General features: G+C 59.6%; 1 protein-coding gene across 1 annotated transcript; it reads right to left on the reverse strand.

Annotated features, from left to right (window-relative positions):
* Positions 1–3721: 3721 nt before the first annotated feature.
* LOC115916658 (epithelial membrane protein 3-like) lies at positions 3722–12277 on the reverse strand. Its single transcript, XM_030970372.1, has 5 exons — positions 12216–12277; positions 11575–11659; positions 7458–7560; positions 6132–6272; positions 3722–3879 (listed from the first exon to the last, which is right to left on the reverse strand). The coding sequence occupies exons 2-5, from the start codon at positions 11650–11652 to the stop codon at positions 3722–3724; spliced, it is 480 nt and encodes a 159-aa protein (XP_030826232.1). The 5' UTR covers positions 11653–11659; positions 12216–12277.
* Positions 12278–12610: the final 333 nt, after the last annotated feature.

Raw genomic sequence — 12610 nt, forward strand, 5'->3', positions numbered from 1 at the left:
GGCTCTGTGGATTTTGGGGGATTTTGTGGCGTTTGGGGGTGCCAGAGAGCTCTCGATCATTGGGGTCTATGCGGGGATACCAGGGATGTTTTCGGGTGCAGAGGGGGGGGGGGTCTCAGGGGGTGTCGGGGTCCCAGAGGATATTGGGGTCCCAGGGGATGTCCCCAAGGGGTGTTGGGGGGTCCCAGGGGGTCCGGAGGGGGGGTGCTGGAGGTTCCTGAGAGGGTCTCGGGGTGTCGGGGGGGGGGTCTGTGAGGTGTTGGGGGGTCCCGGGGGGGTGTCAGAGAGCTGGGGGGCCCGGGGGGTGTTGGGGCTCTGTCAGGTTGGTGGGGGTGCTGGATGGGGGTTGGGGGTCGCGGGGGGGTCTGTGGGGGGACAGTCACGGTGTCAGAGCATTGAGGGGGGGTCCTGGGGGGATTGTGAGGAGCTCCCGGGGGGGCTATGGGGGTCTCCAGGGAGAGCGGGGGGGTCTTTCGGTACCTGGTGGTCCCGGGGGGGTCTCAGGGGGGGTCCCCAGGGGGGTCTATCGGGTGTGGGGGGGTCCGTGGGGAGGGGTCCGTGGGGAGGGGTCCCCGGCCGGCGCTCACCTCTCACACTGCCCGCCGCATCCCCGCCGCTGCCGCCGCCGGTCACTGGGACACACCGGCCCGGCCCCGCCCCCTGCGGTACCGGCTCCGCCCCTCCCGGTACTGGCCACACCCCCTGCGGTACCGGCCCCGCCCCTCTCGGTACTGGCCACACCCCCTTTGGTACCGACCCCGCCCCTCTCGGTACCAGCTCCGCCCCCCGGTACTGACCACGCCCCTCCCGGAACTGACCACGCCCCTCTCTGTACCGACCACGCCCCCTCCCGGTACCACCGGGGGGGGGGCAGGACGGACCGACCTCCCCTCCCCCCCTTTCCTGGGGGTGATTTGGGTTCAGAGCCTGTCACCAGGCGTGTCACCAGCCTGTCACTATATCGCGACAGAGACCGACAGTCCCCCCATCACCTCAGTGCACCCCTCAACCCCCCCAATGCCTCTGAAAGGCCCCCAGAGACCCCAATATTCCCCCGTTATCCCAAAGCCCCCTCACGCTTACCCCCAAAAGCTCTCAGCACCCTCAAAACCCCCCCAGAGCCCCCTCCCAGTTATCCCAGTTACTCTTTGGGGACACCCCAGACACTCGCAGCCCCCTCAGGAGACTCTGGGGGAGTTGTGGGGCAGCTCTTGGGGGTGTGGGGCAGATTTTGGGGGCTGTGGGGCAGGAGAATGGGGGGGCAGCTTTATGGTGGTCACAGGGACACTTCAGGGGATGGGGACACGGACAGCTGGGGGAACAGGGACAGGCAGTTGTTGCCTCAGGCCAGGTGGCAGCTGGCGACAGGCACAGGTGAGCCAGGGACAGTTGGTGGCCCAGGTACACGCTGTGGGACAAGGCCAGGTGGCAGCCTGGGGACAGGGCCAGGCCACGCGCCGCTGCCCCCGCGGCCATGCGCTAATGAATCGCGTTAATCACCTGTCCAGCAGCTGCTTCCAGTCCAGGGCCACGCTTGGGTGACTGCGACAGCAGCGAGGAGGGAAAAGGGACACTGGTGGGGACAGCAGCCCTGCCACGGTGGAGATCCCCACGGTGCGGTAAAGGGAGGTGGGTGAGGGAAATGGGGACCCGCCGCCATGATGGCGCCCTCAGCGTAAGGGGAGGGGAATGAGGGAAGCCCCTATGACCAAACCGCAGAGCCAGCGGCTCGCCCACCACTGGAGAGCCTCCTCAGATCCAGAGGGATCCAGAGGGAGGTTTGAGGTGTTCCGAGGGAGATTTGGGGGTTTCTGAGGGAGGTTTGGGAGTTCTGAGGGGTCTCTCCCTCCTCCACCCCCTCGCTCCCCTCAGCGCTTTCCCGCCCTTTTCCTTCCCTCACGGCCGCTAGGGGGCGGTCGCCTCACGGCGCGCGCCGGCTTCTGATTGGCCGCGCCCTCAGCGAGGCTCCGCCCCCTGCCTCGCGCGGCTTTGCAATGGGGGCGTGGTCTATGGGGAGGGGGCGTGTCCATAGGCGCCCTATAGAAACCCCATAGAGACCCTATAGAGACCCATAGCGCCCTATAGCAGGCCCCAGAGCCTCACAGCACCCTCGCAGCACCACTTAGGGCACCCTACAGTGCTCTGCTGAGCTATGGGGACCCATTACACCTTGCAGTGACCTGTAGTGCCCTATAGAGACCTATAGTGCCCTGTAGAGATCCTCACAGCTTCTATAAGGACCTGTAACAACCCTCACGGTGCCCTATAGACAGCCCTATAGACCCCATGTGATCCTATAGAGACCCCTAAAGAGGCCCCTATAGACCCCCCTATAGACCCCCTTATAGAAACCCCTATAGACCCCATATGATCTTATAGACGCCCCTACAGACCCCCCTATAGACACCCCTATAGACCCCATATGATCCTACAGACACCCCTAAAGACCCCCTATAGACCCCCCATAGACGCCCCTACAGACCCCCCCCCAGGAGCAGCCCAAGCCACTCACGGGCAGTGGCTCCACCCCCCCGTTACCCACAATGCCCTGCAGCAATCCCTGACCTCCCCACACAATGACGTCATTAGCCATGCTGATGATGTCACCAGTCATGTTGACACCCGCGGTGATGTCATTGGCCACGCCCACCCTGGCGCTGACTGATGTAATTTGCCATGCCTGCCTCGGTGATGATGTCATTGGCCACGCCCACCCCGTTGATGACGTCACTGGACAGGTCAGTTCTGCCATTGGCCACCCTGGGCCTGCCGATGACGGCGCTGACATCACTGGCCACGCCCATCTTGTTGATGACATCACTGGTGCCTTCAGCACCGTATTGGCTGTATCTGTGTCGCTGATGACGTCATTGCCCACGTCAGCACCATCAGAGCTCTCATTGGCCATGCTGATGATGTCACCGGCCACACCCATCTTGTTGATGACATCATTGCCCACATCACCCACACAAGAGCTCTCATTGGTCGTGCTGATGATGTCACCGGCCACATGGTGTGATGACATCACCATCTGGCCATCAATGATGTCATTGGAGGGTCATTGGTTGGGATGGGGGGGGATCTTGTCCAGTGGGCGTGTCCCACGTGGGCGTGTCCAATGGGTGTGTCCAGGGAGCGTGTCCAATGCGCATGTCACAGGTGGGTGTGGCCAGTGGGCGTGTCCATGGGTGTGACCCACGTGGGTGTGTCCCAGTGGGTGTGTCCCAGTGGGCATGTCCCAGGTGAGCATGTCCAATGGGCTTTGCCAATTGCGGGGTCCAGTGGGCGTGTCCAGTGGGCGTGTCAATGTTTGTGTCAATGGCTGTGTCCAATAGGTGTGTCCAGTGGGCGTGTCCCAAGTGGGCATGTCCCAAGTGGGCGTGTCCCAAACGGGCATGTCTAGCAGACATAGCCAGTTGCTATCTAGTGGGCGTGTCAGTGGGTGTGTCCAGTGGGCGTGTCCCAGGTGGGTGTGACCAACGGGTGTGTTCCAGATGCGCATGTCCAGTGGGCGTGTCAGTGTGCGTGTCCCAGGTGGGTGCATCCAGCAGGTGTGTCCAATGGGCGTGTCCCGAGTGGGTGTGGCAAGTGGGCATGTTCCAGGTGAGTATGCCCAGTGGGCGTGTCCAGTGGGCGTGTCCAATGGGTGTGTCCCGGGTGGATGCATCCAGCAGGTGCGCCCCATGGGCGTGCCCAGTGGGCGTGTCCCGGGTGGGCGTGGTCACTCCCGTGTCCGCAGCCGCAGGTACCCGCCCCCGCTGGCCAGAGCCAGGGCCCCGCCCAGCCCGGCCAGCGCTGGGCAGTGCCCGGGGCGGCCCCCGCCGCTGGCCCCGCCCCCTCCGGCCACAAACAGCCCCGCCCCCAGCAGCGCCGCCAGCCCTGCGGGGACACGGCGGTGACACCAGGGGGACAATGGGGTGAAAATGGGGGGACACCAGGGGGACAATGGGGTGACACCGGGGGGACAATGGGGTGACACACTGGGGTACAGGGGGGGTGACACCGGGGTACACGGGGACAATGGGGTGAAAATGGGGGGACACCAGGGTACAATGGGGTGACACCGGGGGGACAATGGGGTGACACACTGGGGTACAGGGCGGGTGACACCGGGGTGACACCGGGGGGACAATGGGGTGAAAATGGGGGACACAGGGTGACAATGGGGTGACACCGGGGGACACCGGGCTGACACCGGGGTGACACCGGGGGGACAATGGGGTGACACACTGGGGTATGGGGGTGACACCGGGGGACAATGGGGGGACAATGGGGTGACACACTGGGGTATAGGAGGGTGACACCGGGGTGACACCGGGGGGACAATGGGGTGTCACACTGGGGTATGGGGGGGTGACACCGGGGGGACAATGGGGGGGACAATGGGGTGACACACTGGGGTATAAGGGGGGTGACACCGGGGTGACACCAGGGGGACAATGGGGTGACACACTGGGGTATGGGGGGTGACACCGGGGGGACAATGGGGTGACACACTGGGGTATAGGAGGGTGACACCGGGGTGACACCGGGGGGACAATGGGGTGTCACACTGGGGTATGGGGGGGTGACACCGGGGGGACACCGGGGGGACAATGGGGTGACACACTGGGGTATGGGGGTGACACCGGGGGGACAATAGGGGGACAATGGGGTGACATCAGGGGGACAATGGGTTGACACACTGGGGTATAGGGGGGTGACACCGGGGGGGACAATGGGGTGTACACACTGGGGTATGGGGGGGTGACACCGGGGGGACAATGGGGTGACACACTGGGGTATGGGGGGGTGACACCGGGGGGACAATGGGGGGACAATGGGGTGTCACACTGGGGTATAGGGGGGTGACACCGGGGTGACATGGGGGGGACACCGGGGTGACAGTGGGGGGACACCGGGGTGACAGTGGGGGGGACATGGGGGGGACACCGGGGGGGACATCGTGGCGACACAGGGGTTGGCACTGGTGGGACACTGGGGTGACACATGGGGGGGGATGGGGGGGACAATGGGGGGACACCGGGGTGACATGGCAGGGGACATTGGGGGGACATTGGGGGGGACACGGGGGACATTGGGGTGACACTGGGGGGACATTGGGGGGAACACTGCGGGGACACTGGAGGTGACACTGGGGGGACATTGGGGGCACGCTGAGGGGGACAAGGGGGTGACACTGCAGGGACATTGGGGGGACACTGGGGGGGGACATCGTGGGGGACAAGGACATGGGGGGGGTCACAGGGATTTGGGGGGATTTCAGGGGTGCAGAGGGGGTTCAGGGGAACCCAGATAAATTTGAGGGGGACCCAGATCCATCTTGGGGGGACCCCGATCAATTTTGGGGGTTCAGGGGGTGCCAAGTTTGGGGGGATGTAGGAATTTCGGGTGGGCAAAGGGGTTTCACAGCACCCAGGGCAGTTTGGGGGTGTCCCAGGGGTATTTGGGACACTCCGGGGGTTTTGGGGACACTCTGAGGGTTTTGGGGACACTCTGAGGGGTTTTGGGGAACCCCGGGGATTCTGGGGAGCCCAGGGCAGTTTTGGGGACACTCCAGGGGTTTTGGGGAGCTCCGGGGGTTTTGGGGAGCCCAGAGCAGTTTTGGGGAGATTCCAGGGGTTTTGGGGAGCCCAAAGGGTTTTGGGGACACTCCAGGGGTTTTGGGGACACTCCAGGGGTTTTGGGGAGCTCCGGGGGTTTTGGGGAGCCCAGAGCAGTTTTGGGGACACTCCAGGGGTTTTGGGGAGCCCCAGGGGTTTTGGGGAGCCCAAGGGGTTTTGGGGGGTCCCAGGGCAGTTTTGGGGAGCCCCGGGGTTTTGGGGGTCCCAGGGCAGTTTTGGGGAGCCCCGGGGGTTTTGGGGAGCTCCGGGGGGTTTTGGGGAGCCCAGAGCAGTTTTGGGGACACTCCAGGGGTTTTGGGGAGCCCCAGGGGTTTTGGGGGGTCCCAGGGCAGTTTTGGAGGGTCCCAGGGCAGTTTTGGGGAGCCCCGGGGGTTTTGGGGAGCCCCGGGGGTTTGTGTTTTGTTGGGGTTGGGGGGGTGGGGGTTTTGGGTGGGTTGGGGTGTGTTTTTTTTTTTGGGGGTCCCAGGGCAGTTTTGGGGAGCCCCGGGGGTTTTGGGGGTGACTGACCTGCCAGCAGCTGGGCAGCGGCCGAGGGCAGGAAGAGGCGCCCGCGGGGCCCCCCCAGCAGCTGCGCGAGGAAGAGGAGGAGGCCGAGGGCCGAGAGCAGCAGGGCGGAAACCATCAGGCCCTGCACCCCCCGCAGCAGGGCTGGGGGGGCAGAGAGACCCCCGGTGAGACCCCCAAATTAACCACAGCCCCCCCAAAACTGACCACAGCACCCCCAAACTGAGCACGGCTCCCCCAAACTGACCACGGCCCCTTCAGACCCCCCTGAATCCCCCCAAATTAACCAGAGACCCCCAAAACTGACCAGAGCACCCCCAAAACTGATCAGAGTACCCCCAAACTGACCACGGCACCCCAAACTGACCACAGCCCCCACAAACTGACCACAGCCCCCCAAAACTGACCACGGCACCCCAAATTAACCACAGCCCCCCAAAACTGACCAGAGCACCCCCAAACTGACCACAGCCCCCACAAACTGACCAGCATCAACCCCTGCACCCCCCGCAGCAGGGCTGGGGAGGGCAGAGACCCCCGGTGAGACCCCCAAATTAACCAGAGACCCCCAAAAGTGACCACAGCACCCCCAAACTGAGCACGGCTCCCCCAAACTGACCACGGCCCCTTCAGACCCCCCTGAACCCCCCCAAATTAACCACAGCCCCCCAAAACTGACCAGAGCACCCCAAACTGACCACGGCACCCCAAATTAACCACAGCCCCCCAAAACCAACCATGACCCCTTCAGACCCCCCTGAACCTCCCCAAATTAACCACAGCCCCCCAAAACTGACCAGAGCACCCCCAAAACTGACCAGAGACCCCCAAACTGACCACGGCACCCCAAATTAACCACAGCCCCCCAAAACTGACCAGAGCACCCCCAAACTGACCACAGCCCCCACAAACTGACCACAGCCCCCCAAAACTGACCACGGCACCCCAAATTAACCACAGCCCCCCAAAACTGACCAGCATCAACCCCTGCACCCCCCGCAGCAGGGCTGGGGAGGGCAGAGACCCCCGGTGAGCCCCCAAAACTGAGCATGGACCCCTAAAACTGAGCACAGCCCCCCAAAACTGACCACGGCCACCCAAAACCGACCATAGGCCCTTCAGACCCCCCTCAACCCCCCCTGAACCAACAGAACCCCCCCAGGACCCCCCAAAATCCCTCCAGGGACCCCCAAACCTCACCCCGGAACTCCCCAGGACCCCCAAGACCCCCCAAAATCCCCCCAGGATCTCCCAGGACTCCCCAGGACCCCTCAAGACATCCCGGGACCCCCCAAAATCCCCCGGGACCCCCCCGGGACCCCCACTCACGGCTGAGCCCGAGGCTGCTGCACTCCCAGCCCTGGGAGCGATTTTGGGGGGCGCAGTCGTACCAGAGGTTCAGGGGCTGCGAGTCCGGCAGCACCCACCAGCCCTGGGGGACCCCAAAACATCCTCAAAACATCCTCAAAACATCCACAAAACATCCCCAAATCTTAACACAGCACCCATCAGCCCTGGGGGACCCCAAAACACCCCAAAATATCCTCAAAACACCCCAAAATATCCCTGAATATCCTCAAAAACACCCCCAAAACAAACACTCCCAAAACATCCTCCAAATATCCTCAAAACACCCCAAAACATCCCCAAAACAAACCCCAAAATATCCACAAAACATCCCCAAATCTTAACACAGCACCCATCAGCCCTGGGGAACCCCAAAACATCCTCAAAATATCCTCAAAACACCCCAAAATATCCACAAAACACCCCAAAAACACCTCCAAAACAAACACTCCCAAAACATCCTCCAAATATCCTCAAAAACACCCCAAAATATCCCTGAATATCCTCAAAAACACCCCCAAAACAAACACTCCCAAAACATCCTCCAAACATCCTCAAAACAAACCCCAAAACATCCACAAAACATCCCCAAATCTTAACACAGCACCCATCAGCCCTGGGGGACCCCAAAACACCCCAAAGTATCCTCAAAACACCCCAAAATATCCACAAAACACCCCAAAACCACCTCCAAAACAAACACCCCAAAACATCCTCCAAACACCCCAAAAACATCCCTGAATATCCTCAAAAACACCCCCAAAACACCCGCAAAACATCCTCAAAACACCCCCAAATCCTGACACAGCACCCACCAGCCCTGGGGAACCCCAAAATATCCTCAAAATATCCTCAAAACAGACCCCAAAATATCCTCAAAACAGACCCCAAAAACATCCCTGAATATCCTCAAAAACACCCCCAAAACATCCTCAAAAACACCCCCAAAACAAACACCCCAAAATATCCTCAACACATCCCCAAAGCACCCCAAAAATATCCCCAAATCCCGACACAGCACTCACCAGCTCTGGGAGACCCCAAAATATCCTCAAAACATCCTCAAAACACCCCAAAAACACCCCAAAATATCCTCAAAACACCCCAAAATATCCCTGAATATCCTCAAAAACACCCCCAAAACAAACACTCCCAAAACATCCTCCAAATATCCTCAAAACAAACCCCAAAACATCCACAAAACATCCCCAAATCTTAACACAGCACCCATCAGCCCTGGGGGACCCCAAAACATCCTCAAAATATCCTCAAAACACCCCAAAATATCCACAAAACACCCCAAAACCACCTCCAAAACAAACACCCCAAAACATCCTCCAAACATCCTCAAAACACCCCAAAACATCCTCCAAATATCCTCAAAAACACCCCAAAACATCCACAAAACATCCCCAAATCTTAACACAGCACCCATCAGCCCTGGGGGACCCCAAAACACCCCAAAATATCCTCAAAACACCCCAAAACCACCTCCAAAACAAACACCCCAAAACATCCTCCAAATATCCTCAAAAACACCCCAAAATATCCCTGAATATCCTCAAAAACACCCCCAAAACAAACACTCCCAAAACATCCTCCAAACATCCTCAAAACAAACCCCAAAACATCCACAAAACATCCCCAAATCTTAACACAGCACCCATCAGCCCTGGGGGACCCCAAAACACCCCAAAGTATCCTCAAAACACCCCAAAATATCCACAAAACACCCCAAAACCACCTCCAAAACAAACACCCCAAAACATCCTCAAAACACCCCAAAAACATCCCTGAATATCCTCAAAAACACCCCCAAAACATCCTCAAAAACACCCCCAAAACAAACACCCCAAAATATCCTCAAAACATCCCCAAAGCACCCCAAAAATATCCCCAAATCCCGACACAGCACCCACCAGCTCTGGGGAACCCCAAAAACACCCCAAAATATCCTCAAAACACCCCAAAACCACCCCAAAATATCCTCAAAACACCCCAAAATATCCCTGAATATCCTCAAAAACACCCCCAAAACAAACACTCCCAAAACATCCTCCAAATATCCTCAAAAACACCCCAAAACATCCTCAAAACAAACCCCAAAACATCCACAAAACATCCCCAAATCTTAACACAGCACCCATCAGCCCTGGGGGACCCCAAAACATCCTCAAAATATCCTCAAAACACCCCAAAATATCCACAAAACACCCCAAAACCACCTCCAAAACAAACACCCCAAAACATCCTCAAAACACCCCAAAAACATCCCTGAATATCCTCAAAAACACCCCCAAAACACCCGCAAAACATCCTCAAAACACCCCCAAATCCTGACACAGCACCCACCAGCCCTGGGGAACCCCAAAATATCCTCAAAATATCCTCAAAACAGACCCCAAAAACATCCCTGAATATCCTCAAAAACACCCCCAAAACAAACACCCCAAAATATCCTCAAAACATCCCCAAAGCACCCCAAAAATATCCCCAAATCCCGACACAGCACCCACCAGCTCTGGGGGACCCCAAAATATCCTCAAAACATCCTCAAAACACCCCAAAACCACCCCAAAATATCCTCAAAACACCCCAAAATATCCCTGAATATCCTCAAAAACACCCCCAAAACAAACACTCCCAAAACATCCTCCAAATATCCTTAAAAACACCCCAAAACATCCTCAAAACAAACCCCAAAACACCCCCAAATCCTAACACAGCACCCACCAGCCCTGGGGAACCCCAAAATACCCCTCAAAATATCCTCAAAACAGACCCCAAAATATCCTCAAAACCCCCCCAAAACACCCACAAAACATCCCCGAATCCTGACACAGCACCCACCAGCCCTGGGGGACCCCAAAACACCCCAAAAACAGACCCCAAATCCTGAGACCCCCCTGGGACCCCCCAAAACCCCCCTGGACCCCCCAAAACACCCCAAAACCAGAACCCGAATCCTGAGACCTTCTCTGGGACCCCCCAAACAGCCCCAGGACCCCCCAAAACCCCCCGGGACCCCCCAAAACACCCCAAAAACAGAACCCGAATCCTGAGACCCCCCTGGGACCCCCCAAACAGCCCCGGGATCCCCCAAAACAGCTCTGGGACCCCCCAAAACCCCCTGGACCCTCCAAAACACCCCAAAAACAGAACCCGAATCCTGAGACTTCCTCTGGGACCCCCCAAACAGCCCCGGGACCCCCCAAAACAGCTCTGGGATCCCCCAAAATCCGCCGGGACCCCGCAAAACAGCACTGGGACCCCCCAAAACCCCTCTGGACCCCCCAAAACACCTCTGGGACCCCCCAAAACCCCCCTGGACCCCCCAAAACACCCCAAAACCAGACCCCGAATCCTGAGACCTCCCCTGGGACCCCCCAAACAGCCCCGGGATCCCCCAAAATAGCTCTGGGACCCCCCAAAATACCCCCGGGACCCCCCAAAACACCTCTGGGATCCCCCAAAATCCGCCGGGACCCCACAAAACAGCACTGGGACCCCCCAAAACCCCCTGGACCCCCCAAAACACCCCAAAAACAGAACCCGAATCCTGAGACCCCCCTGGGACCCCCCAAACAGCCCCGGGACCCCCCAAAATACCTCTGGGACCCCCCAAAACACCTCTGGGACCCCCCAAAACCCCCCTGGACCCTCCAAAACACCCCAAAAACAGATCCCAAATCCTGAGACCCCCCTGGGACCCCCCAAAACAGCCCCGGGACCTCCCAAAACACCCCAAAAACAGAACCCGAATCCTGAGACCCCCCTGGGACCCCCCAAACACTTACCGGGACCCCCCAAAACACCTCTGGGATCCCCCAAACACCCCCTGGACCCCCCAAAACACCCCAAAAACAGAACCCGAATCCTGAGACCTCCTCTGGGACACCCCAAACAGCCCTGGGACCCCCCAAAGCCCCCCTGGACCCCCCAAAACCCCCCTGGACCCCCCAAAACACCCCAAAAACAGATCCCAAATCCTGAGACCCCCCTGGGACCCCCCAAACACTTACCGGGACCCCCCAAAACACCTCTGGGATCCCCCAAAACCCCCCTGGACCCCCCCCAAAACCCCCTGGGGGTCCCCCACCTTATCCAGGGTGGCGATGAAGAGGAGGAGGAGGATGAGGAGATGAAGGGCGGTGACGGCGGCCGGGAGGAGATGCATGGTGGGGCTGGGGGGGGAAGGGGTTAAAGCGGGGGTCAATGCACCCCAAAAACTCCCCCCAAAAAAAAACCCCGAGAGACCCCCAAATCCCCCCCACCCCCGAACCCGCTTAGAGCCCCCCCAAAATCCCCCAAAATCCCCCCAAATTCCCCTCAATTTCCCCCAAAAGTCTCTCGGAGTTCCCCAATTCCTCCCTGACCCCTCTTAGAGCCCCCCAAATTCCCCCAAAGTCCTTCAGAGCCCCCCAAATCCCCCCCAGAACCCCCCAAAATCCCTCAGCGTCCCCCAAACGCCCCCAAATCCCCTTTGAAACCCCTTAGAACTCCCCCAGATCCCCCGCAAATTCGCCCCAATCGCCCCCCCAAAATCCCCCTGAGAACCCCCCAAATCCCACTCAGACCCCCCAGACCCCCCCAAATCCCCCCCAAATCCCCCCCAAAGTCCCTCAGACCCCCCCAAACCGCCCCAAATCCCACTCAGACCCCCCCAAACCGCCCCAAATCCCCCCAAATCCCACTCAGACCCCCCAAACCCCCAAACCCCCCCAAATCCCCCCCACCCACTTTCGGGGTCCCGCCGCTCCCGCGGCTCCGCTCGTTCCGTTACGGAGTGGGCGTGGCCTCGCCGATCCAGACCACGCCCCAAACTGACCACACCCACCCCGTGGCCACGCCCATCAACGACCACACCCATCCTCGGTCACACCCACTCTGCCCACGCAGACTCGCGGGCCCCCCCCGCCCCCAAATCCCGGCTTCTGATTGGTTGTTGATTTTTGGGCGGCGCCTGATTGGCTGAAAAGTTTGGCGGCCTCTGATTGGTGGGGTTTGGTTTTTTTTTTTCGGGTTTCCCGGCCTCCTACGGCGCGCTGCGCTCTGATTGGTCGACAAGAAGAGGGGCGGGGTTTAGGAGTAAATAAACAGCCTCTGATTGGCTGTTGGCGCTGCGGCCACACCCT

Source organism: Camarhynchus parvulus, unplaced genomic scaffold, assembly GCF_901933205.1.
Source record: "Camarhynchus parvulus unplaced genomic scaffold, STF_HiC, whole genome shotgun sequence".
In the NCBI taxonomy this organism is placed as follows: domain Eukaryota; kingdom Metazoa; phylum Chordata; class Aves; order Passeriformes; family Thraupidae; genus Camarhynchus; species Camarhynchus parvulus.

What these genes read in the sequence shown, in the direction of transcription:
- LOC115916658 (XM_030970372.1), bottom strand. Translation starts at nt 11,652, where the DNA reads ATGCATCTCCTCCCGGCCGCCGTCACCGCCCTTCATCTCCTCATCCTC. An exon ending in TCATCGCCACCCTGGATAAG is followed by an intron (nt 7,561 to 11,574) that starts GTGGGGGACCCC and finishes GGGGTCCCCCAG; the next exon opens with GGCTGGTGGGTGCTGCCGGA. An exon ending in CAGCAGCCTCGGGCTCAGCC is followed by an intron (nt 6,273 to 7,457) that starts GTGAGTGGGGGT and finishes CTGCCCCCCCAG; the next exon opens with CCCTGCTGCGGGGGGTGCAG.